Below are 27,840 nucleotides of genomic sequence, written 5' to 3'. Positions count from 1 at the left end.
TTATTTTTTCTTTACTCACAGTGGTTGCCTGGAAGAGATCGCTCGTAAGCGATAAGGCCGCCAGTTGCCCTCCTTTTGATTTAATTATGTTCAATTTTTTTTATATTGTAGTGTAACGAAGTGTAAATAAATAAATAAAAATAAGTAAAATCGTATCCATTATTTTACTATTTCATGTAACGGTCGCATCTGAAAGCGTCCTCGTCATAAAAGTATCGACTTCTAAATAAAAACGTCCCTCCAAATCTGCAGGGACAAGAAAAAATATAACGTTTTAGCTTTGTTGTTTATTGCTCATCTTTTATTCGATTCGATAATTTTCGTTTATCTCAGATAAATGTAAATTTGTTTATCAATAAATTAATCATTAAGTTTTATTTATTTAAGTAATCTACAGCTATATATATATATACATATTATTAAAAAAAAACACTTAGACAACATCTAAAATCATGCATCTAGGATGATGAATGTGTAATAAAATGTTGCTAAAAGGTGCTTAAATTGTTAAATTGACATGGATATGAATATAACAAAAATTGTTATGAATAGAGATAAAGCCTGATATCTCATAAAGAGGCAGACTATTATAATTTACGCGTAATCGCCACTAATACATGATAAAATTGCTTAAAGTAATATTAAATTATGAAAGTGGAAGCATCATTTTATTAACTCTATTAAAGGAAATGTCGAGGCGAGGCTAATGTAATGAAATTGAACTTTCATACACCCTTTTTAAAAATCTTGCTACATAATAAACAAGCCACAATCGGTGGTTTCCGTGAAAATCCGAACATTGCCGAATAAATTTATTTCGCTCTGCGAATTCAGTCGCGTAGCAGCAGTCGTCGCGTAGCCACCGTAGTGGCGCCTTCACGCGCAGCGGTTACGTAGCACCGTAGCATGTTAATGGACTAAGAAAAAATATTTTATTGGTCGATAAACTTGAATTTGGGTGAAAGGATCTAATATAGCGTTATATTAGATTTCCCCAAGGTGGATTTTTATGTGTGTGTGTGTGTAAGTAGCTTTTACCTTCATTTTATATCAACCTGAGCTTTTCATATTTAATTTATTTCCTACTACTAAATGTGTACTAAATGTGTAAACGTTCTTTTTAGTATTTTTTTATAAATAATAATAAATGTCGTAATTTTAAAAAATATTTTTAAACGTATTACACGCCATATTTATTTGAAAACCAATATTAATATTATGATTAATGTATATTTTCCTATTTACAAATCTCTTTATAAAAGCGCTTGACATAGGCCACAGACTCAACTCAATACATTATTTAAACTTGAATAGTCACCGCAACCATATTGATTAAACATTCATCAGCTGAAATATTAATTTCATTGAATTGTTTTTCCTTAAAAAGTAACGAGTTAAATAAATGAAAATAAGCTTTGTTAAATCATCTTTAACGTGTGTATTGTAATACTTTTGTAATTGGGCCATCAAATAACGTTTGTGTTTCCTTTAACATACAAATAACACATATAGTGAACTTCAAACTTCAAAACATTATTTTTGATTTTTAGTAGGTTCGTATGTTATTTTTGAAATTGTTATTACTGTAATGTGGTATTATATTCTATATAAGGTTATCCGCAAAATGTATGATGTCCTGGGCAGCAGCTGTTTTATATTGAATAGTTTATGTATGTTTTTTTTAATATTTTTTCATGTTATATACAAAACTGCACATAACCAGTTAAAACTCAGAATTATACATATTCCACGAGTGTGTCTAATTGGGCCCATGATTTAAAAGCCACATGAATGCTCAGAGTCTGCATGTAATCACATTGTGCGAGCTATTGTCTCAACGTCCCCGTTACAGCTTCACTTAATTAATGAGCCTTTTGGTGCTGATGGCAGACGCTCTCGCAAGCCTTCAACACAACAATACCTAAAACTAAAAACTAAACACTATTTTAGCCCGTATAACCAAACGCTAGAAGCTAAAATTAAAAACGGGACTATTGAAATTGATTTGATGGATGTTTTGTTTCTGTGCACAATAAGTATAAAATGTTTTTTCATGACAGAAATCCATGAATGCTTTAGTCTGCGGTTTTATATAATCTCTGAAATAATTAATGTTCTGTATATCAAAAATATGATCCGAAAAAGATGTTGACTTCATTTTGAGGTTCTTTATCATAAAAGCTAATCGTGAATATTACCAACAAGACTTTTTAAAGGAAATATATAGACTTAGATTTATTGGAACAAATCTCAATTGTAAAAAAAATAAATGAAATAATATTTAAAAATATTTCTACAAAAATTTACTCCATAAGTTTATTAATTAGTTAATATATCATAACCTAGTGCCTTCAGTGTGCAACTCTAATCCCTGACAACGTAGGTTCTAACTGCGGCTGTGTCCTCACTCGAAAACTTTAAAAGAGACTTCTTAATATTAACTGATACATTAATAAAAAAGTATTTCTTTATTGCAACATTGATTTGTACTGCCTTGTATACAACATTATGAGTTATTACTTGTTTTTAATATCAAGTCTGGTCTATGGTCACATGCAAGGTATCTGTTACAATATAGATAAAAGTCCAAATTGTTCAACACAGAATGAAATTCCTATTTAAAATTGTAACCTCGAAACTTTCGTCATCAAACAATAATCGTTAGCAGTATCCTCGGGAAATGCAGCGGAAGCTTCAACCATTAATTCCCTTCTAAATATTCCCAATACCAAAGCTTCTACATTCCGTCTCTAATACGCCAATGGGAGCTTGGCGTTATATCGATTTGGTCATTTTATTTGCATAACAAAAACGTTCATAACACCGTAGGCATTAATTCAGGTCGAGCCACATGCCGACAGCGGTTCTGTTTTATAGCGGTTCGTTATTAGTGACAATATTAAAGTTATCTGATATTCTCAGGTATTTGAAATGGTGAAAATGGCTTTAAATCCTTTTGATAACCAGTACTAAAATAGAAAGTAAGTATCTTATTCACGTTAAAATCAAATTGAATCTGTGGTATTATGAATCAATATTCTGAACAGAGTAAATTAAGCGTGTGCAAACGGCTCGTTGTTTTAAATGCGATAGTTAAAAAATGCATTAAAAATCTAACACTAATTACCCGTACTTCTTAGTTAAGAATTTGAATATGATGTTTGTAAGCCATCTGAGAATATCGTATTTACACAACTTTTACCGAGATCTTTCTTAAGTAACATTTAATGACATCGAAACTCAGCGGTTTAAGTTCAAAAGTTACTTTTACGTTACTCAAACTCAATCTCAAAATAACTTTATTCATATAGGTAACAAGTACACATATGAACGTCATAAAAGAAGTTAAATTGATTTTAAATTTACATTTACTACCAGTTCGCAAGTCAAGAGCGTAGAGCGGGCAAGAAACTTTCCGCCACTCTTACTAAAACGGTCTTGACAATTTATGTTGTATCATTTTAACTGTGTTACTTAAATGGGTATTATCTTTTTTTATAATTCAGATTAGGATATAAGTTTCAAGAAACCTTATGAGCCATAGATTAGGATATATACAAGCTATGTTAATCTTTTAATATAAGGCTTCAGATATCATATTACATTGTGTTATTACAGGCATAAACTGAATGTTACAGGAAAGTTGTTGGCCTATAAACAACTGTAGATTAGTATTTTAGGTGATCAAACGAATCATTCAAAGGCAATTTTTCTATTCAAAAATTTGACATATTGACAAAGAGGAGTGTGTATCAGAAAATAATCTTACGTTAGAATATATGAAGGTATACCTGTCTTTTCAGTCCGCTATGTTTTTTCAGCGCCTTTTTGTTCAATGTAATAAAATTTTGCATTGCCGTAGCAATACAAAATATTTTAAGATACACAACCAAATCACATAGTATTCAAGCGGCTTTAACTTAAAAATGTTTATTTCCTTTACCACCTGCTATAATATTCCTTTTCGTAACCAATACTGAACCGTCACTTAAGATGTTATATAGTAAATAAATATAACACACGTTATTCGCAAGTACTTGGAGATTATTCAAGTTGTACAATATGTGTACCGATCTTTTGTACAATGTGTTTTTCATACACATTCGATCTAAATTAAATACAATGACTCAACATTTCACCTAATGAGGCGATAAAATGAGACATGAAAGCCTTGGTAAAACGTGATTGTATTATTTAACGACTAAATTTCACCTACGTCTTTACGCACCCTCAAACAATATTCGTTTCATTACTTACGTAGTTTATGTATTAAAACCAACTAAATCACAATTTATCTAGATTAGGATTTCAAGTACTGATACCATTTTGCGATTTTTCAGTCTACATCCTTACAACCTACATTTCAACCAACATTAAGACTTTTAAGGAAACGTTACATTTTAAATTTAATATGTAAAAAACATAAAAATCCAGTCCAGTTCCGAAGCTTCCGATTGTTAAAACTAATACTTATGTAATTAATAAATAACTTTCTATAATGGTATAGCTTGTATATGAAAGTCATAATTCGATACGTGTCTGCCTCCCCACGGGGACGGATTAAGTCTCCCCGTTCCCCACGTTATTTAATAGAGAAAAACGTTTAGGAATTCCCAACTTTGTCATACTTGAGTTCGTCAGCGGTCTCTATATATTTTACAAAGGTTACTTGCCAAAGTTAATTTATTATCGTTTCGGTAATCATTTTATTGTAGTCTGAATATATATCGTTGTATAAGCGTGTGTTTATTTTACATTAAACACGTCACGTACAAATTACTGCAGTGAAATGTTGATGTATTCTGCCATTAACACGTTTTCTTAATTGAAATAAGTTCATGTCATTTCGCAAAACTCTTTGTTCTTAGAAGCGATTTGTATGAAAATTGCACGGTCTTAAATTTATATTAATCTTATATAATATTCTAAATTAAAAGGTGTTATACAGTGAGATAATAAAGTTTGCGTTTTATTAGCACATACGCAGACTCGTATTATGTGAATATGAAGTATGAAGTACGTCTGACATGAGCCCCTGGGCTTACTCTTACTGCACCTGCCGACTATCGTAAACATCAGGTCAATGAACTGACTGACTGAATTTCCAACGGAGAATATGTAATTAAAAACGTAAAATTTTGATTTATATTGTTTACTCATTCGTTTAAATTGGTATTGGAGCAAGGCATATCTGGAATATCACTTGGAGTAGTTAGTAACAGTCGTAGAAACGACAATTTATCGTTAAACCACTTCGTTAATTATAACTAAATATTGACAAACGTGCTTATTATTTATTTAACTAAACCTTATTTATATAACTCGAAGTTTTGAGTGGTTTTCAGTAATCCTCCTCCACTGTTTGAGCTAGCATCAAATTTAGTTATGAGTGTATCTACCAGCTAATGACATTGTTTTGTGTTGTTCTAATTAGTCGTATAAAATAATTTAATCATTTGTTTTGTTTTCTATTTACGCTAAATGAAAGATCTAATCAATTTAAAGTCAAAGTCAACAATTATTTATTCATATAGGTAACAATCAATGTACACTTATGAACGTCAAAAATGAAATATAAATTAAATGCTTCTAATTTTACATTTACTGCCAGTTCTCAAGTCAAGGGCGTAGAACGGGAGCGAAGAACTGGCAATAAACTCTCCGCCACTCTTTTTAATCGCCAAGTTTTGTGTGTTTACCACAACGTTTGTAAGGAGTTAAGCATTACACCATGTTCCACATCATCATAAGTAATAAATTAAAAACAAAGATCTGTCTCAGATTGTCAAAGATCCTCTTTTAGTTGGAGGCATGGTGGAATAGGAGCATGCACTTACATTCTCGTGGAAACAACACGCAAATAAAATAAAAATTTCACAAACATATTCGCAAGTACACAACATAATGAAGCAAATCTGCCGAGTCATTTTGTCACGACTTGCTGACAGGCTGTTTAGAAATAAATTGCGGACAGTGTGAATTGACTGGTTTAATAAAAAACCTGCCAGTAATGCGGCGGTAATTTATCTCAAATGCCAAGCGCACGTTGCCACTCCAATATACGTATAATATATGGTATAACTGCCCACACCTAATATGTTAGGGCCATTGTCTCGCCGCAAATGAGCGACTTTTTATAATTTATAAACGAATTGTTTTAAATAAAACGGCATTTTTAGGCTATGGTTATTTGTTAAATATTGTAGATTGCGTTAAATGATACGGGAAAGAAGCAGCTAATTGAGTGGGATTAAGGTTTACACCTCAGTTTATTTTGTAGATGTAAAACAATAGCAATGGTATCTGCTATTTTTAAGTTTTTAGTCTAAAGAAGCACAGCAGTCCGTGATTCTAAAATCGAGCGTTTTTGTGTTATTTAAAGTCGCGTAACAACAATATGTAAATGACCCATTAAAAACCCTGTTATCAGCGGCCATTTGAAAATGAATGTCACCGTTTTGAAACATTCAAGCTGTGTAGATAGTATCAAGAGGGTGCCAGGTCCCCTTATGTTAATCTTCCGCACCTGAGTAAATCCAAAAATCCCCTATTAATCCCCTTCCAAGATCTTAGCTCACAATACTCACAGCCTATTTCCTCTTACACGTGATATCATATTACGTCTCTTATACACGTGAACTAATCTTCTAAATGACACTCAACTAATTATACGCAGAAATTAAATTGTTTTTGTTTTTAGTTGAAATTCGCTAGAATATTAAGTAAAATAAATACAGCTTCAGATTCGTAAATAATAACTATTGTGTTTGTACTCTCGTTTATACACAGTGTAAACACAATTTGAAGGAAAGAGAGAAAGAAATGAGAACTTATAAATAATAAGACAGACTTTTTTGTGTAAGAGGGTTTAGAATTAAAGTTATCACCCTCATTTAATAACAACTACAAATTCATGACCAAATCGATATGTGTAGAACGCACATTGCGCATGCATTTCATACAATACTGACATTTTAAAAACTATTGTTTTTCCGCAACTATATTCAAAACTAATTTCAAACGTCTATATTAAGCCTTTTAAAATGTGGTACTTTCTTTTTTTCTAGACTAGGGGAACGTAAAAACTTCCAATTACGTACTTCGTGTAACTTTTAATTAATTCATACAAACAGTTTCTTTAACAAAAGCTGAAAACTTAACAGAGCCACAGATCGCTGAAACATGAAATACGACTTTTGTAATAATTAAATTTTGCTGGAAGTTACACAGATTTAAGAGGGACTTACGTAACAAAAGGAACAACAAGTAATTAGGAGTGACATCTTTTTCTGACAGATATTCGCTAACGGCCTCCCCTGCGGTAGAAAGTTTAATGACGTCCAATATTTTCAATATTTATGAATAAGAGACGAGTTGTTACTATGCTATACTGTTTCCTGTTCGTTAAATTATTTTATCATTAATTGTTGTTGTTTCTTTTATCTTGTTCCCTTTCTTGTAAACATATTAATAATTGGTGCAAAGAGAATTATTATAGATACATAAATGTTTCTGTGTATTTTTTTTGTGTAACAGAAATAAATGTTCTAGACGACCTGGTTCCTATACGACTCTCAAGCCTAGAGCGTGAGTTCAAGCTGTTATGCCCAATGTATTTTTCTATATATAATGACATATTTATGTGTAATATATAAGTAATTAATACATAGTTATATAAGTACAAACAGTACAGATATCGAAGGCGGGTTTTAGTGAAAGGTTAATCATTTACACAATGATAACCGACAAAGTAAACCGGGACCCAACATGGACCCTGGGCTATAGCGCCACTATTTTTTAAAGTTTGTATGTATAGTAAAATTATTAATGTATGTATATATATAATTTAAGGTACATTTTTTTTGAATTGGAATCTGTTTAGGGTCTTAGACCTGAATAAGAACAGACATTGACATGGTTATTGTATGGAAATAAGTTTTAATAAAATCTATCTATATATTATATATATATATCGATCTATTATCAAAAATGTGCAAATATATTTTATATTGATCAATAGGCGTTTAATTCTTCTTACTCTTGCTAATTATTTGCGTTTAAAAGTCATGATGTTTTAAAGGAAATTACGATATTCTGCTGCAAGGAGAAGCTGTATTTTAATATTTCCAGATGAATTACAATAAACTACTGGCTCGCATAATTCAAGAACGTTTTCTGATATACAATTTTACGGAAAAATAACTTTAATTTGTTGTTTTATAAGTTATTTCACTGAAGTTTTAAAATGTTTCAACAAATAGTTCATGCAACTGTTTGATAATTTTTTATCAGTGTTAAAGAACTTTATATATATTTTAAAATAATAATTCACACAGGTATTCTTGACTATTGCTAATTGTATTGTTACTTATCGTGATCTATGACCAAATATTGCATGTTTTTAATATATAGAAGTTAAAATGAATGACAATAAACATACTTTTTATTTGTATTTTAGCCACTAATATTATATTTATCTGTACCCTAATAAACTTTAAACATGTGGCAAAACATGCTCAACCCTCCATTATAATTATAATTTATAGAAATCGCATTAAAACTTGCTTATTGTTACAGACCCAGCTATGAAAGTACGAATAAAATCAGAAGATGAAAAACTCTGTAGGTAATTTCAAAATCCACACCACAGTGGTGTCGAATTGAGAATACAGATACATGTAAAATACAGCGATGACTTGTAAATTGATACACGTGCTAACCCTAGCGTTGGCAATACAGATAATTGGTGCAACAAGACTGATGTGCCCAAGTCACCCTAACTGCGTTTGCGGTAGCACGTTCCCTGTCGAACTCAATTGCAACATCGACGGTGAGTGCACTTAAATGCTCACGTTTCCTATGCTCCTATTGTTTTACCTAAACCAACCCGTCATGACGGAATAATCCACAGTCAAATTAATTTTTTTGTTACAGGAAGCATTGTGACAATAAATTTTCTACCAAACACATTCATCAACGTTAGATGTGAAAATTCAACCATACTCAATTATAAACGGCTACCAAAGTGTGCCAATGAAGTTGAGACGTTCAAGTCAGTTAGTTTCAAAGACTGCCCACTACCTTCATCGTCATTTAAAGATGTGTTAGAACAACTCGGCGTGTCGAAAACAATGTCATTGATATTTCAAAATGCAAAGAACCTGTCCGGGTATTTTGATCGAAGACATTTTACTGGATTGAGAGATTTGACTAAATTGCTACTTTCTGTTACTGGCACTACACATCTCCCCGATAATCTTTTCATGGACGTGAACAATTTAACATGGCTGAACATCAGATGTAACAGTATAAATATTTCTGAACAACTATTTAAGCCTCTTGAAAGATTAGAGACTTTAGAGATAAGTCATAATCAAATGACAAATATGTCTACGAACTTATTTTCTCACTTGGCCTTTTTAAGGAAGCTGTCGCTTTGGCAAAGTAATGTCACGTGGTTCTCTAAAGACTTTTTCTCGGGCGTAAACGTGCTAGAAGAATTAGATCTTAGTTCTAATGGACTTAACGAACTCCCGACGCTTATTTTTAAACCTCTGAAGAAGTTACGAAAACTCACATTGTTCTCGAACAAGTTTTCGACTTTACCACAAAATCTATTCTCAACAAACAATAACTTGGAGACGGTAATAATTCTTAACAATGATGTTAAAATGAAAGAACTTCCACGAAGTTTGTTAGGCAATTTACAAAGTTTGAGACACATTTATATACAAAGGTGTGGTATAGAAATATTACCGTACGACCTCTTTGTTAATTCATCACAAATAACGAACATATCACTGGCATACAACGATATTGGATCATTACAAGAATCGACATTTAACGATCAAATAAATTTGCTTGAACTCGATTTAAGTCACAACAACTTGAAAACTTTGGAACCGAAGCTATTTTCCTCATTGGTAAGATTGGAAAAATTGGAATTGGCTTATAATTCCATTGAAGAAATTTCCGGGTAAGTTGGTAGTAATCCTTTGTTGAAAGTTCACTATTAGTACAATGTATTTCACTTTTCCTTTAAATTTCAGATCGACGCTTTCTTCATTGCTTAGTTTAATATACTTAAATATGGAGCATAACAATTTGAAAACTATATCCTCATACTTATTTAGTAACAATAAACAAAGAATGTCAATATCATTTGCATATAACGAACTTCACTTTAAAAATAAGGAATTGCAAAATAACTCGTGGACAAGTAATACAATCTCACCGTTTGCACATACATTTAACTTGAAATTGCTTAACTTAAGTCATAATAAATTCGAAGCTACGTACGATGATTGGTGGATTAATGGTCATGAACATTTGGATATCAGCTATAATTACATCAACTATTTATGGGTATGCATTTTATACTAATATATATTCATTAATGTTATACATTCCCTTGTAGGCCTTAGCCTCCTCAAGTACACTTCGCCATCGCAATCTATCCAGTGCTTTCCGCTTCCAATTGCGAACCCCTATTGTTTCGAGGTCCTTCACAAATCCATCCCACCAACGCAGTCTTGGTCTACTGGGCTTTCTTTTTTCACTTGTCACTTGTGAGTTCAGCACTTGTGCCAGCCACTTGAGCCTGTTGCACTTTGTGGATTGGACGATGTTGGCGCCGCCTAGGTTGTTATAAAGTTCTTCATTGTAGCGAATACGCCAAACACCGTCGTCGCAAACAGGACCAAAGATCCTTGAAAGAATCTTCCACTCGAAAATAAGGAGAGAAATTTTGTCTTTATTGCTAAGCTGACCTTCAGAACAGACTTTCAGAACCATAAGTGAGCACTGGTCGCAGAAGACTTTTAACTTTACTAATATTTATTTAAACTAGTAAATTACAATTTAACAAATTTTACAATAGAAAAGCAATGTATTATTAGTCCCTTAAACACCACAGAACATGAATAACTTACAAGCTAATGAAACACTATGTTTGTTTTTTTTACCAATTACGATTACAATAGATACAATCAATTACGATTTTAATAGTTTTCATGTTTTTGAACATACAAATTCGTTACTATAACAAGATACACATAGTTCTGCTTTTTATTCAAAGCTACGCATTTTAAGTCTTACTTAATTGAAGACTCGTAATTGTTACATCTGTTTCATTGAATATTTATTAATGGTAACTAGTAACAAAACAATATTTCGTCGGAAATCAAAGTTACAAGTATTAGTCATAGAGGCCGAATTCAGTTTTCAGCCAAATGCAACTAGCACAATACTCACTTTTGTAAATAATAATAAATACGTTAATAATAGTTAGATGTAAACTTTTGCTCACATTCCAGAACCACCCAACATCAAGTTATAAAACGATTGGCAAAAAGTCAACGAAACAACTTTGGGTAGCTCATAACCCACTCAATTGTAACTGTAAAAACTTTAAGTTCCTCGACTTCCTAAAGGAACATTTTAAAGCTCAGGTTTGTAATATTAAACGAATAATTGACTTATATCAGTACTTTTTAATTATAAATGGGTTCTTTTTTCAGATTAAAGACGAATCTACCATACAATGTTCAATTTGGCGCAAAGAGGCTTGCAATATGCGTTTTATCATATTTGTCTGCTTTATTTCTATATCGGCTTCAACGTCTACAATCATCATGTTGCTATATCTTAAGTACCGTAAAAACTTGCATTCCATGATCAAAAACAAACTATATAAAGTGACGCATCCTAATGAAGTCGAGCAACAAGAGCGCACTGTGTTTATTAAATATTCTGAAAACGACGAAGAATTTGTACTTAAGGAAATAGTGCCAGGCTTACGAGTTCATAAAGGTATTAAAGTTCACACAAAACCCATACCAAGTGACTGCAACAAAGAAAATTTCATTAAACAGCTCAAAAACAGTTCAAAGGAGGGAGATACGACGCTCGTTATTTTTTCCCCAAACTACTTAATGTCAGCTTATAGTCACGTAAACATAAAGAAAATTCGAGGTGAAATGCTGAAAGCGAAGAAGACGGTTTATGTTTTTACGGACATGGGTACAGAAAATTCGATTTACGCATTCTTAAAGGAGCAAAGGGATCGGCGAACGACAATACTCTGGAATAATCCTAACTTTTGGAATATTTTATTACCGGTACTGTCAAAGGAGAAATGCAAATTGACATTTCGTGTGAAGGATAGTGTGACATCAAAAATTCCCGCCAAGGCATTGAAATCTTCAGACGTACAATCTTTAGATCCAACTTGTTTGCACTATCAGGTTTAGTTAATCTCATTTCCTTTATGAGGTAAAGACTGAATTCTCCACCATCTTTATTCACATTTGGTAGTTCCAAACCACTTATTATTTTATATATCTTAGATGTATATCTTAGGATGTTAGTGTAAATTTTTATAAGCTATTCTAAAGGTAAGATATGTATGTACATTGCTGTTATAAGGTATTCTATGTATTTATTTAGCATTCTTTGTGTGGGTGAACCTGCAAATGTTTATCAAACTTCGAAGAAGTTCAATGTATTCGATAAATTATTCATGTTTTTATTACCAATGTAAATATGATGCGTTTAGATTAAACATTTAAGTTTCATGGAAACTGTATGTTGTTAAGTTACAGCTTAAATTAAATATACAATACTTTAACAGTCGTTTTATTTATCTCCCACATAATTAGTCATGTATATATGTCACCGGAATAAAAGAAAATTCCTGAACTTTCATAGGATTCTGAACGAAATATCATTTTAAGATTAAGATTCTTATCGGTAAGGTTAGGGACTAATTCAAGTAATTAGAGCGCCCATGCCGTTTGGTTATCGCTTACTCATTATTTTACACGTGAGTTTGGTTTATCAAATTCCTACGAAATGTATATTCCGATGATACGTACATATTTAAAGATTTAAAGTAGGTTTGCTTTTAATAAAATAAAACAACAAAAATCTGTATTCAAAACTGAATTGTATGTTATGCGTTATGCAGGGCAAACTAAAAGACTTTTGTTAAAGTAATCAGAAGTATATAAAACCATCATATCCTGTGTTCTAATCACGGATTTTCACCAATGGACTTTTTACGGGCGGTTAACACTTGCTCGTAAGGTGAAAGAAATAATCATTAGGAAATCTATGTGTAAGGCACAGACATCCTAACTTACTAACCTATTAAAGAGAAATAATGATCACGGATCAGAGACATAAATCTGAGGGCAAGACCTTGAAAGGTAGTTTTACCGATATATATTTTTGTTTAATAGAAGAGAAGTTTATTTAATGGTAACACTTATTTTTATTTTATTAGTACGTCTTTATTGTTGCACTTTCTTTACTGTTGTTTACATAAAAACTTCTAGTAATTCACATAATAGAAATGGCTACGGTCGTTTCTGAGGAGGTTCTTACAAAACACTATTATTGAAACAAATCATTTGTATGCAGTTACATCACACGCATAGGCTTTCCATTCTGTAGCGATGATGATTGAAGTCGTATTACATTAATAAACTTTCTGATATCAGTATTACAGTTATTAAATTAGAATTGTATCATTAGATTACAGTACAATTATTTGAATCGGCACTTTGTTCGTGCCAAATCCAGCTAATTATTGAGTCGATCGTTGGAAATTATTTAGCTATGCGGTAACTTTGCATTAATGTATTGATGAAATAACATTATATTAATTACTTAATTGTTCTAATTTAATTTTCATTATATTGACAAATCAGTTGAATCAAAAAAAAAATTGGCAGTTTGGGGTAAAAAAATTATATGTTCTATTAATCACTTCCTATAGGCAAATAAGTAATCAACCGGTATGACACAAGTCGTCGAAGATTGCCACTTGAGAAGCCTCTTAAACGCTTGAGCTAGGTTTAGAAGTTGGAAGTAGAAGATATACCGAGCACAAATAGGTCATTAAAGATAACCTTAACCTTTAAAGATGACCTTCGGGATAGAGTTTTAAACCCTAATCTGTTCTTACTTATATTTTGATAAAGAGTAATTTTAACATTTCTTATTAATAACTCATAAATTCGATATTAATTTTGAAACGTTTGTAATTAGGCATTCAATGAATATTATGATGAACCATAAATTAAATAGAATGAAAATTAAGGACTAATGAAACGATTTACATAAACATCTACCTCATATTTCGAAATGTATGAATACAAAACTGTTGATAAAATACCGGTATTACATTGTAGGTATATAAGTTTGCCAACAGAGATAGTGTAAAATTGATAAGAAAACTTTGCTGGATTTTAAAAAACAGTTTTATGCATCTTCATAAAACAAAGTTGCTTAAGAGACAAAACTGTTATCGTCAAATTAAAAAAAAAACAACGCTTGCATTCACTCAATACAAAGACGTAATTTTTATTTGAATTACAGGTACACAAAACCAATGTTATATGTTATATTATATTAGTTAAAACAAACGAATATTTTGTTAAAAAACTAATAATTCAGAACAGTCATATTTCTAAGGCATTGTACGACGCTTTCGGCTTATTAAAATTATACGAGAGTACCGTGTTAGTTATTATCCAAATTCGATTTTCTGTAACGAAAAACTACGTTTATTATTTAAATCATATATATTTAAATCAAATATATGTTTACATCAAACGTTCAAGCTATCCTCACTGGCAGAAGTATGTGAAAATAGCCATCCCTTTTTATCTTATGTAAAATTTATGAAACGAAATTGAGTATGGCAGACATCATTCACTCCGAGACCATATCAGCCGAAACCTCTAATATTTTAGCTTGAAAAATATCTGACAATTTATTCAAGCGTAAAAAATTGACCGCTTGGGCTCTCGAACGTCATTTTTCACAGGCGAGTTGATGATTCGAATTTCGTATGCCATATAAAATGTATGGACCGACCTTACTATGCGAGTTTTATCGATACAATTTCAATTTAGCCAAACCACGCTGCCAAGCTTAGATCGCGTCATTCGCGTGTATTTGAAGTTAACTGCAATCGAATTGTCGGGAAATTGTTTGGAACATTTTGGAATTTCGTATCAGTTATTGAATAAAATGACATTCAGTGTTTGTATGAATATAGTAAATATTATTTTAGTACAAACTAACCGCTTGTGTTTTCCCTAATTACGGGTAAAAGTGCCGTGGAGTGGCTTTATATTAAATGTATCAAATCGAATCGTAAAACAAGAAATTATTAGTAGTGCAGAAACCACCTGAACATGAAATTTATATACAACTTTATATGTGTAAGTATTGAGACAGCTGAATAGTGGACGTCAAATAAGTAAGAATGTTTTTGGTCGATAGTATAATTTTTCGTTATAATTACAATTGGCGATAGAAAAAGAAAGTCCTGTGAACTTCGTTAACAACATTTATGAATAACAGTAATAAATCATTAATGAGAAATGTTTAAATGTAGTTTTATGGCTTAATGTTGATGTTTCTGCGAGTCTGGATCGCAATATTTTTACGACCGCAAAAGGCCTTTGGTGCTGAAGACTAACTTAGAAACCGAACGAGAAAATACAGGTCTAGAAACCGGACTTAACGGCTTATACTGCGATTGACACACAATCGTGTCTCTCTGGGAATCAGGTTAGATTGTAAGAAATAAGATTTACCAGATAAACGATATTAATCTTTACAAACAGTCGCTTTTCGCCATCTGTAAACTAGCGAAACTTAGCGAACGATCTTAGCGAACAGATTTTAACGTGACTCCATCTTCAGACAAAATAGTTTAATATGAATTATTTTATAGAACTGAATGACAACTGGCTCACCCGCCTAAAGTAATACCACTTATGGATCCTATAATGCCAGAAGGTTAAGGCAACGCATTGCCGGACTTTTGAGAATCGTAATGTTCTGGAAGTTCTCTGAGAAGGAAACAAAAAGAAACTTTTCATTGTCTGTTACAACTTTTCAACCAATTTGCACTTTCCACGTCAACAAAGACAGCGTCAGTGAAACAAAAACAGGCGGATCAATGTTTTGTATTTTGAGGGTGAAAATAATTGGATCCATTTAATTTTAACCCGTGACCCAGTCTTATACACGACACATCTAATAACCGGGAATCGAACCACTTACATATACACTTACGTACAATAAATCTAAAGGCGACCAAAGAATATATTGTCAATTTTATTATGTAATTGCCAAAATTAATTAAGGGCCTTATGTCCCAGCGGTATTTGTATGTGGCTACTATGGTGAGGGGTACTGGGTTCGATTTGAGATTCGAGTGCAAGTTTTCATTTAATTGAAATTTGTTCTCGGCCTTTGGTAGGGTTGTACGGTACCGGGCGATTGCTTAAACCGTACAAGGGAACGATCAAATTTCTATAGTATACAGTGGGCATCCAACTAAAGAAAGGAGACTGTGTAGGTTTAGATTGTTGCAATATGAAAATTACAGGTGGTCAGTAATTCAACATTCCTGCCAAATTTAATTAACAATGACGTCAACCTACCTAAGAAATGTTTAAATCATTATATATCGCTTATACAGTTCAAAATTATGAGATGAATAGTTTTATGATCCCAGTATCATCGCATGTATGATTATTTTATATTGCCTCATGGGTACGTCAGAAACAGCGACGTCCGCCGTAACTCATGCGCCCACAGCTAGGACTAACCTTCTTAAAAGGGTACATATGATTCGCTGTATTACATATACCAACAGACCTTTTTATTGTCCGTTGAGTGAAGTGACGATAGTTCTACTATTTGTAAGTAATTAATTTCTAATGTTTCTTTTTATGTCGTATAGGATTTTTTTCTCATCGAAATAGGGTCGCCAGTTTGGACAGGATTGTGTTTTTTGTAAATCAATATGGCTAGTAAGCCTTTTTAGGTTATATAAATCTTCATCATCTTTCTTTAATGACAATTAGAAGCCGGTATGCCTGTTGTCTTACTGCAAAATTCAAAATCATTTATTTATTTAGATAACACAATGTACACTTATGAACGCCAGTAAAGAAATAATTTGTTCTCAAATCAAAGGCGTAGAACGGAAGAGAAGAACTGGCACTAAATTCTCCGCTAATCTTTTTAATTGCCATGTTTTTTCTTTTACAAAATGTTAGTAAGGTAAGCTGCTATAACTACATCTTAAGAAATTAATAATAAAATACAAAGATTTGTGCTCTATCAGCAGTAGGGATGGTGAAATAGGAGCACGCACTTACATTATTGTGAGAATAACACGCAAATACATACATAGTCGAAATAACTAACACCACCGCATACCCATTCACAAGTATGACGTATGGTCAGCCATCGACTGTGTGTCAACTGTATAACTAATACTCGTACAACCGGTATTAGAACGCACTCCATCGGGGTTAAAGTCACTACTAGCTACAAAGCTACAACTAAAACTGCAATTATATTGCACAAAAAATTAAACATGACAAAAAATAGCCTTTATTTAGGACAATTTCATACACACAATCAACTTAAGTGCGTTTGCCGATACCGACAAAGGCCTCCTCTAGAGTCCAGACAGTTCCATATTTCCTTTATTTATATTCTTCTATATACTATAGCTACTAAAGAATATTGCTCATGTTTCCCAGACCCATTTTTCAATTATGGTCCATAAGCAGAAAAATATTTCAAAACAAGCTTCGTTGCAATAGTTCGAGCAATGCAATTTTAGCGATCACTCAAAGTCCAATGTAACAGCGATAAATATGTGACGGTCTTTTATTTCCGTTTTCCGTATCATAAAACGTGAAAAATTTTATTCTAAAGCTTAAAATAAACGAGTGGATTTGAACACGTTGGTATAATGTGAGGCTTTGAATGCTATGACGCGTTATTTATTTTGTTAGTGCGGTATCAAGTTTTTTAATATTTTTTTATTGAATTTATTCTAAGTTATGGGTATACTTTGCAATTAGATTTATAGAGATAATAAAAAATATGAATATCAATATTTTTAATATTAGATAGTAATTAACTATTTAAAAAAAAAGATTACTAATTGTGATTGATAGCAATTTGATTAAAATTTAATCATTGATAGGAAAGTAGAACGTAATCCAGTATTTCAAATGCTTTTGAAACGACTCCGTGGCGCAACGGTAGCGCGTCTGACTCCAGATCAGAAGGTTGCGTGTTCAAATCACGTCGGGGTCAAACATATTTTTTTTTCTTTCTTTTAACATACAAGAAATTTGTACGAGAAAAAATATATAATTATTAATATCGTACCAATTATCTAACTAATAACTTTACATCTCATAAATCATAATTACTCGATGTATTTTCGTGCAAAAATGAACCTAACAATTTTCTCCGTTTATTTTTCTGATATATGAGACGACGATATAATACGATAATTTGTCAACGTCTTATATTTGCGGAGAAAAATTATTCAGTGAATCTGTCAGTTGGTTGGTAAATTAATTGAAATAAATTACCAAGCCAGCTGTTTAATCTCCAGCGAATATCTGAGACCAGACTTTGCTTGCGTTATTAATTTGAATTAATGAAATATTTTGCATACTTATTGCTTCTATTAATATTCACGGCTTCATTTGAGGGATATAATGACAGTTATCGTTATAAACATTAACTCATATAAGAAGCAGTACAAAAACTGAAAAATGTATATAAAAAGTTTCAAGAAATTCCATTTACAATCTATTTATTTACTTTTCATTTTCATTTTAAATACGTATATTTTATACTACACTATTTGTATGAACTTAACTAGTAATGTGTAGTTTTCCGGAAAATTTCGGTACATCAGCAGTAAACACCCCACAAAGTATTTATCTCGTCTACGAAACACAATCGAATCTGTCATTCATATAATTCCGACCCTTTCAACCTCAATAGAATATTCATGGGTCGATCTGCAAAATATGACCAAAGTGGCATTGTGGTTTAGAAATTGGAAATTTAAAGGGCGCATACACGATGGATAACGAACTCCTGTAAAAATGTTACTACTATAAAAAGGAATCTCAAACACCTGTCTTGTGTGCAAAAAAGTTAAAGGTCATTTTAATACGCTTATCTTAGGAGCTACTGTTTCGAATTGAAAAAGTCCAATTATCGAAAAAGGACTAAAACCTAATTAACACAGTCAAATCGCTGGGGTACAAAAAGTTAAAATTTGCTAAATATTAAAAAAACATTGACCTGCAGAGCGACAACTCTTCATAGAACAGCTTAATATTTTAACGTATAAAACTCCATTTTAGTGATGACTTTTAGAAGCACTTAAATATTGATGTTTATCAAAAATATGAATCATAAAAGCCCCATACAGAGCACCTATCATAAATTTCAGATATTGGAACTATAGATAACCGCTCTACGGCGATACGCGAAAATTGTGGTTTTATTTTGCTCTGTATTACGACAAATATAAAATTTTATCGTCATTAAAAAGGAATTTTATTGCGTTACAGTGTTATAGCTTTGATATCAGGAATGTAAAGTTCAGTGAACTATGAAAACTTCTATGTACCTAAAGATTTGCACCATCACAACCTTATACTAGTGAACGGGTGCTAACTTGTGGTGACTAGTCCTACTTGAATTCGTGTATGCGGTGATGTTAGTTATTTTTTAATAATGTATTTGCGTGTCGTTCCCACGAGAATGTAAGTGCGTGCTGCTATTTCACCATGCCTCCTGCTGATGTCATGTAGAACATGGTGTAATGGTTGCAGCTCCTTACAAACGTTGTGTAATACAAAAAAATAAGGATTAAAACGAGTGGCGGAGAGTTTATTGCCAGTTCTTCTCTTCCATTCTACGCCCTTGATTTGAGAACTCGCAGTAAATGTAAATTTAGAAGCATTTAATATATATTTCTTTTTTATTGACGTTCATAAGTGTACATTGTGTTACCTATCTGAATAAATGATTTTTGACTTGACTTTGACTTTATACTCTTAGATAAATTGTATTGAGTATATATCATCTTAAATACAATATTGAACAAAAATATAGTCTTACACTGTTTTAACTAAAACCCTAATTTATCTGTTTATTTCAAATTGTCTTTACGCTGTAACGAAAAAAGATCACAGTGATTTGGTTCCAACGCGGCGTTGTAGTTATACTGAATATTTTTTGTACGACGTAACATATGTGTCATGACATCCGGAACAAGAGAATGCCTTTGATTTTCTGTTACTTAAATTGCGTTCCTTAGAGAGAGTTCCATCTATAATAACATAACTATAACTATGCGTAAATTTATGGTTTCTATGTTGATGACTTAACATATTTAAGTGTGGCAATCTTGATCATTATGACATTTTAGTTTAAACGATAATTTAGACTAGACCTTTATCAAGACAGATTACAGTGGTTGAATGTGTTAAAAAATTTACGTCGCCGTTATAGTTTTTCTAAAAACATTTTATTTCACTTAAAACACAAGAAATACTCTTAAGCCCTCGACGTTTACTTTGAAATGCTTTTAAGTCCTTGTAATGTGCGTAGCGTGAGAGTAAGAACGGAATCTTCGCCTTTATAATTTAAAATAAAGGCCGTTTCCTTATTTGTTAGTGGTTTACGGCGCAGATGAGAACGCTTGCTTTTTTAGGAAAACCGAAACCGACTGTTAATAAATATTTCAGTTTTTGTCAATGGGTCTGCATATAATGTTATATTGTGTTAATAATATTAAATATCATAACACGTGCTTCCAGCATACTATACAACAACAGACTAGAGCAATTTATATAAAATAATACAATTCATATTTCATTAAATTTATTTAAGATTTAATCCCAAACATTGCATCAGCAGTTATTTGTCGCCGCTTAATGTCATATCAATTGAAATCTGTAATTAATTATATCGGGCCGATTTCAGCCATTGAGTAACTTTAACAAATTGGCTTTTCTTTTCCGCGAAGACACTCTACTGAGTTTATGATAACTGCTGTAACGCATCTAATGTGGAGGGCTTCGTATCGAAGGCGTTTGCTATAATTTGTTAGCGCATACTAACAAATATTTAAAATGTAATAGACTACATAACTTTGAGAAGTCCCACTTTGTAACAACCAATAAATTAACGTTCCAAGACGATTTTACAGTCGAATTACTCTCCATAAACGCAGTCTAGCTACAATAAAATACAGTCTTTAGGCCGAAGAGAAAGCATTACGATGTAATTTATCACAGTTTCCATGCCATTTAACGAGGAGACTGCAAAAACCGCGCGTGTGATAAGCCCCGTACGAACTGAATTGTCTGCAAATGAAGAAATCATTGCCGCCATCAACGTTTATAAGAATTTAGATAAACCTCCTAACGACTTAAGAGATACATAAAAAGAGACGGCCCGGTACGTAGCTTTTAATAGATTTGTGACCTTTTTATACGTGTAGCCGTAATCCTATATATCTATCTTTGACATATGACTAATGGGTATTTATTTAACCTAAAATTCAATGGAATTTGATTTCATTGTACTATTAGCAGACATCTAACGCAAAGTTAATATTGGACACGACAAATACATACAGTTACACCAATACTACCGTTCAATTAGATATAAATATTGTTTCACCGAAATTACACCGAAAATTGTAATTTCAATGGATGTTTTTTTTATTTACGAAAAGTCGAATTGTTCAAATTGGTTATTTTTTTTTAAATTTTATATAATTAGTTTTTATTTAGTTCTCTTAAAAAGAATAAATAATCAAAATTGTTGCGAAGCGCAATACTTGAAGACGACTGGACCAATTCGAGTATTTCTTTTTATTTATTTCTTGAACTCTTTCTTTTCTTGAAGGTTTTTAGGAGAGAAAATTGAAGAAATAAAAAAAAAACACTTTATTTTTCAATATTACTTATTCTTTTATATAACAGTGATACCGCCCATGTACACTTTCAATGCAGGCGGTTTGCTAGTACATTGCCAGCATTTTATTTCCTAAAAAGCGACAGTCTTTAGGGGTATCATAGCAAAATCTTCAAATAGAAAGATATTGGTATGAAAAGGTAGTCTAAGTAAAAAAAACGATATTAAGGCGAAATGTAGTTCCCGGGGGATCCTAGTACTTTATAATATTTACAGAACAATGTTTCGCATCTTATAATATAAGTGTAGACCATATCGCAATAATAAACATATTTAAGAGATCAACGACGCCATTCTTAATCCTACACAGTAGCGTAATAGCCACGCAGTTATCAAGTCCATTCAAAGCATTGTTTCGCAAAGGGTAATGGGTTCTGGACAAGTCAGCCATGTTATTCAAGTGTCAAGAAGATGGATGGTATGTTATTTATGAGGTTACGCAACTATGCCTTTATTTTTTAATATAGGCAAGTTTATTTAAAGGTTTATAGCCACAATAAACGTTGCATAACGTTTCACTGTAAAGAAGAATGGCAGTTTTGAACTTGGAAGACAAGTTTTGTAAACTCTATTTTTAATGTGTAATTTTTTGGATAAACCTTACTTTTAGTAACCTTACATTTACAAATTCTATGGTTAGTAGAGCAGTGTTGGTCCAGTGGCTTCATCGTGCGATTCTCATCCCTGGGGTCGTAGGTTCGAGCCCCCGCTGGGCATTATTTATATGTGCGCATTTAACATTCGCAATAAGATATAGCATACCTCGGAAAGTGATGAATAAGTAGGATAACACTATTGCGCCTTGCCTATTTCTTATGCTTAGGATTTCCTTTTTGTGTGAGTTGCTTGCATTGCTTTATACTATAGAAGTAAATGCAAACAAACTTTAATATAAAACTGAGAATGCCAAATTGTTTATAACAATATCGTAATATTACCGTTACTAATATTAATACTCGCTAGAAGGACATTAAATATACACATTCTAAGCCTATGATCTAAAGTTATCCGATAGCGACTTGCAATTCTTAAAATAATTAAGACCTTTAAACATAATGAACATATTACAAGATAAAGTAGATATCACAGCCTACCTACTGGGAACTGGGAGGGGCGGGTTAGATGACGAATTTGCAAATTCAAGGGCCTTGCCCACAAACTCTGTCGGCTCATCAATATTGACCACAATAAGAAATAACAAAGACAGACGATGAAAGTGGTCAATAGACGAAATAGAAGAGGTTAGGTTTTGCTATTATACATAGACAACAATTGTAAATGGGTACGTGAGTGCCTTTTTCCTTGGGGGTTCTATTCCTCTCTCAAGCCAGGGCACTGACGATACACCGGCTGCACGCTGTGCAGGTTTTAATCAACCTTTCAATTAATTAATGTTCATTAATTTTACTCCCTTGTATAGCTTTGCAAATTCAAGGGCCTTGCCCACAAACTCTGTCGGCTCATCAATATTGACCACAATAAGAAATAACAAAGACAGACGATGAAAGTGGTCAATAGACGAAATAGAAGAGGTTAGGTTTTGCTATTATACATAGACAACAATTGTAAATGGGTACGTGAGTGCCTTTTTCCTTGGGGGTTCTATTCCTCTCTCAAGCCAGGGCACTGACGATACACCGGCTGCACGCTGTGCAGGTTTTAATCAACCTTTCAATTAATTAATGTTCATTAATTTCACTCCCTTGTATAGCTTTAATCTAAACTTAAGAACACACAACTTAATTTATCAAAATATAGGCAATAATTAATTTCTGGGCTCAACATACGTAGCCCTACTCCATGGACCACTCAAACCCCATCGAGTTGCCTCTGTGTGCACCGATCCGTTAAATTCAGCCAAAATCAAAACTCAAGGCTCAATCAATGGGTACTGAAATGCCAATTTGGTTTTAAAAAGCTATTTATTTTGTTTCTTGAACTTTTTAATTGCATTTTCGTAGAAATAGAAATTAAGGATGGAAATGGAAAAGTAGAAGAGAGCAGCAGTATAGTAACTTTTATTGTTTTTAATAATGGTATAGGTTTATTTATGTATTTTTTAATATATGATAGATACTCTTTTAAATATCACATTGAAAGAATAATAAAAAAATAACTGCGACGTAAGCCAATAAAGTCTTACTTTCAAGGTATTAAACAATTATTAAAAGATAATAGGTATTCAGGAATACAGGACAGAAATTGTACTAAGTCCTGTATATAGTAGAATCTCGGGATAGTTTCTATCATCCTGCTGCCAGCAAAGTACGATATTATTCAAGAGCCTATCCTATACAAACAGACGTGTTGCTTACAATATGAAGTGATCGTATGGACATCATGCAATATTCATGACTTAGAATGCGGCAATTTGCACAATATATTCCATGTCCCATAAACACTATTCATATACCTTAGGTAGACGCAACTAAACAAGCGAGTCGTGGCCAATTAGCCAACCATTGTATATGAACTTTCATATATCAATAATTACGGACATATAGATATTAATAATTATTTTGCTTTCAACGTAATTGGAACTATTAATTCGGGGATCAGTATAACATTAATTAATTAATCCCTGCAGTCAAAGTGTAAACTACACTATGTGTAAATTAATTATAGATTGAAATGTTTTAGTTCGGAATATTATTTTATCTTAGTTTTACATTAATAAGTATTTAATAGCATATGACCGTCGATAGTAAAGGCTACCAAAAATTAAATAAACAGTGGACACTTTGCTAACCAGCACCGATATTCATTGAATCCACAAACTAAAATATTCGATATATTCAATTAATTAAATAAAATTGTATAACGTCAGGTTATTTTTTTTTTACATTAACACTAAACATCCCGGTGATCCCAGACGTAACTAATCATGTCATTACCTAAACGTACATTTAAAAATAAGAAAATACACTGTGAGAAAGTGCTGCCTTCGACTCCAATCCTATTTATCAAGCTTATTGATTTTTTGACTATAGGTAGTCGTACAATAGTAATTTGACAAATAGTATCGAATTTAAATAGAGAACTGCATGTATCTTCTGAAAATATTCCTATACACCAACATCCCTTAATTAATAACATTCCATTTTTAAAATTTGATGCTAGACCTCTTTAATTCTGGGCGTTACAGAGAGCATTTCAATTTGAAAATCGAATTTCGTGGCCTCCCCTTCTTATTCTGTACAAACGTTGTGAAATAGACCGTTAGCGAAGCTGCATTTATCCCTAAGGCTCATATACATGTTATTATCAAAGCTATTTTACATCCACTCCGTATATTAAAACTTAAATTATATACTGATACAAATCTTTTAACTATGTAGTAGGCAGTGGACTATATTTCATACTAATAACAATATAATAATAGAGAGTGACCATAATCGATGATTCTAACATCTAACCAACAGCTACTACATATTGATATACTAGTTTTATTCATCATTACAATTTAATTTAGAGTCCAATGGATTGACTTATGTTTTGACTAGATTATATATAAGAGAAACCTTTTCAACGAATAAATGTTGGGACAAAACGTTATCATACCTTGCCTTGAAAGGCTTAGTTAATCTAGATGTCTCTTAGATTTGTGACTCTGTAAATTACAAAGCTATTGTTATTAGCTGAAAAGGTAGCTTATTTTAGGTTTAACGTAATCATTATATTAAGTATAACAAAATAGTAGTGGAAATATGTATTAAAGACATTGTGTTATAAGAATTATGTTTTTATTGATTGATTATTATCAGATCGCGTTACCATGATCTAATAGGTGAAGCGAGCACCATATAAAAAAGTTATAAGGCAATGCAGTAGGATGGAAAATAACTTTTTAGTAATGAAAACAATGATTGAATAATAAGATCAAAGGAATAATTTGTCGCGCAACTGGCTGCAGGCTACACACATAGCGATAAAATCGCAGACGTGGTGGAAAATGAGTGGCATTATTGTTTAAAGCCTAAGCTGAGGGTGACATTGCGTAAATCGAAGGTACAGTCCAGAGTCCATGTCAGTCCATATATCTTTACACGTGTAGCGAGTTCAGCGAGCATAATTTAAACAAATGAAACAAAGTTATTTTCTACCTTGAGAAAAGCAAAAGTTGGAACCAATTGGTATAGTGTCATGTGCCTGAATCAATTCTACATCAATGGCTAGTCAATAATTTGAGACGATGGCGTGTTCTGTTTGTTTGTCATTGAACAGTATCATCAGTGTCATATAACATCTAACAAGCGTGGACCAGAGAACAAGATATTGTTCACCAATGACAATCAATCGCAATGTCTCGTCTTTCAGTTTACATTCTCACTACCCTATTAAATTAAATTGAAATGATAAGATCAAAAAGACAATAATGTTTATCGAATTCAAAATTATATGTCAGTACAAAGAGATTTCATTCGAGAATCGTGATTAAACCTAAATAGATGTAATAGTATAAACATGAAAATGTGAATAATGTAAATATATTTCGTACAGGTGAAACATATACGACCTTGTTATATGTAGCCCACGTAGCTCTCCCGCACTAAACAGTCCTCGGAAAGGTAAGGCACTTGTAGTAAAAAAAGAACTTCCGGCGGCAACTGACATAATTACCTTATAATCGTGGATTAAATTTAGTATTTGTTTTTAATTATAATTATATTCATGACATCGTATGGTAAAAAACTTTAATACACATTTTGAACTTGAATGAAATGAATTGATGGAGTGAACGAGTTTGATTTAGCACAGCACTAAATGCGATATCTGACTATATATTCTCTTTAGAAACACATGTGTCAAACATACTCTTCGTTGCATAACCTAAATTAACTATTATATGCTGTTTAATCCCAAATATATATAGTTTCAGGAATTATGCGTGAGTATATTTAAAATCGGTTAGCTATTAGTGGCGGCGCTTTAAAAGCGTTGGAACGAAGCGGAATCACAAACATACATATGTAAAAATAGATTAATTTTAACTATTGTTAGAGGAGTTTGGCATTCTGACTACAGCCCTGATGTCATTACTGGCGTGCAGAATACATCGCATGACTTGGAAGGGACATGACGTGCTAATTTTACCAGCTTTCCATTCAGGTGCTTGGCCGCATCGGTCGTGTTAGTAATTTGTTTTCTAAGTTTAATATGGAAGAACCTTCGATCGTCAAACCTATAAACGTATAGATAAATTATCGTATAGCTACCACATGCGTCCCTAGCTTACTTAATATCAAACCATCTCCTCGTGTGGTACTGAGGCCGGCAGGTGGCACTTGTATTTTAAATAGCTAAATTTATTTTATAAAGTAAGAAGGTTGTTGTAAAAGCTAATATAAAATTGTTGTACCGTACGCTTAACTCATTACTCTCTTTATTAACTTTAAAACGAAGTGCTCTGAAATAGCAAAGCAGGAATAGCATAAAATTTAGAGTCGCGATAAACTTAAATGTTAGAAGCGCTTTTGTTTTTATTACATTTTGATGATTGTTTAAAACGGCTTATGATCAAAAATGCTTTCGCTTCTCTGAAAGGTATTAAGAATTATAGAAAAAACTTTATATTATACAAAGTTTAGTCAGGAAAATTATGTAGTCTTTTCTAGCGGCAAACGAGTCTACGGCGCCCATAAGGGGCAGTCATCGCAGCCCATGGACACCCATGGGCCATGGATTTATATTGGGTGCTTTTCCGGCCATTGACCGAAGAGTACACTCTAACTTTGAATAGTTGGAAGTCGTACGTTTTTAGTTTATATATAAATCTCATGAATACCTACCAAAAACTACGCTAGGATTGTATGGTAAATATTTATGTCTATTCATCTAAGTAATGTTGAAGGGGTATACATATACTCGTGTAGCGGTACATATAATATATTTTTACATTAAAAATTGCCCAAATTGTTTACCAATGTGCATATAAAAAGTCTAGTCCCATTCCTTTCATACATCTTTCTGTATTGTTATTTTTTTTTAATCTAA

General features: G+C 32.3%; 1 protein-coding gene and 1 non-coding gene across 3 annotated transcripts; both read left to right on the top strand.

Annotated features, from left to right (window-relative positions):
• Nucleotides 1–851: 851 nt before the first annotated feature.
• Nucleotides 852–12,597, top strand: LOC123714664 (protein toll-like). Of its 2 annotated transcripts, XM_045669029.1 has the most exons (6): nucleotides 852–1,023; nucleotides 8,578–8,830; nucleotides 8,935–9,976; nucleotides 10,050–10,365; nucleotides 11,316–11,450; nucleotides 11,520–12,597. In XM_045669029.1, the coding sequence occupies exons 2-6, from the start codon at nucleotides 8,692–8,694 to the stop codon at nucleotides 12,249–12,251; spliced, it is 2,364 nt and encodes a 787-aa protein (XP_045524985.1). In that variant the 5' UTR covers nucleotides 852–1,023; nucleotides 8,578–8,691; the 3' UTR covers nucleotides 12,252–12,597. The 2 variants fall into 2 exon arrangements, with proteins under 2 accessions (XP_045524985.1, XP_045524986.1); XM_045669030.1 differs by lacking the exons at nucleotides 11,316–11,450; nucleotides 11,520–12,597 and having other exon boundaries at nucleotides 10,050–10,694.
• A 5,475-nt stretch (nucleotides 12,598–18,072) lies between these two features.
• Trnaw-cca lies at nucleotides 18,073–18,144 on the top strand. Its single transcript has one exon. It is a non-coding gene; the product is annotated as a tRNA-Trp (tRNA).
• The last annotated feature ends 9,696 nt before the right edge of the window (nucleotides 18,145–27,840 follow it).

The sequence above is a fragment of the Pieris brassicae genome, chromosome 9, assembly GCF_905147105.1.
Source record: "Pieris brassicae chromosome 9, ilPieBrab1.1, whole genome shotgun sequence".
Taxonomy (NCBI): Eukaryota; Metazoa; Arthropoda; class Insecta; order Lepidoptera; family Pieridae; genus Pieris; species Pieris brassicae.
This window is presented reverse-complemented; position numbering and strand designations above follow the sequence as displayed.

Bases quoted from the DNA above. Each gene is read 5' to 3' on its own strand.
- LOC123714664 (XM_045669029.1), top strand. From the start codon at position 8,692: ATGACTTGTAAATTGATACACGTGCTAACCCTAGCGTTGGCAATACAG. The intron at 8,831-8,934 runs GTGAGTGCACTT...TTTTTGTTACAG, and splicing joins ACTCAATTGCAACATCGACG to GAAGCATTGTGACAATAAAT. The intron at 11,451-11,519 runs GTTTGTAATATT...TTCTTTTTTCAG, and splicing joins AGGAACATTTTAAAGCTCAG to ATTAAAGACGAATCTACCAT.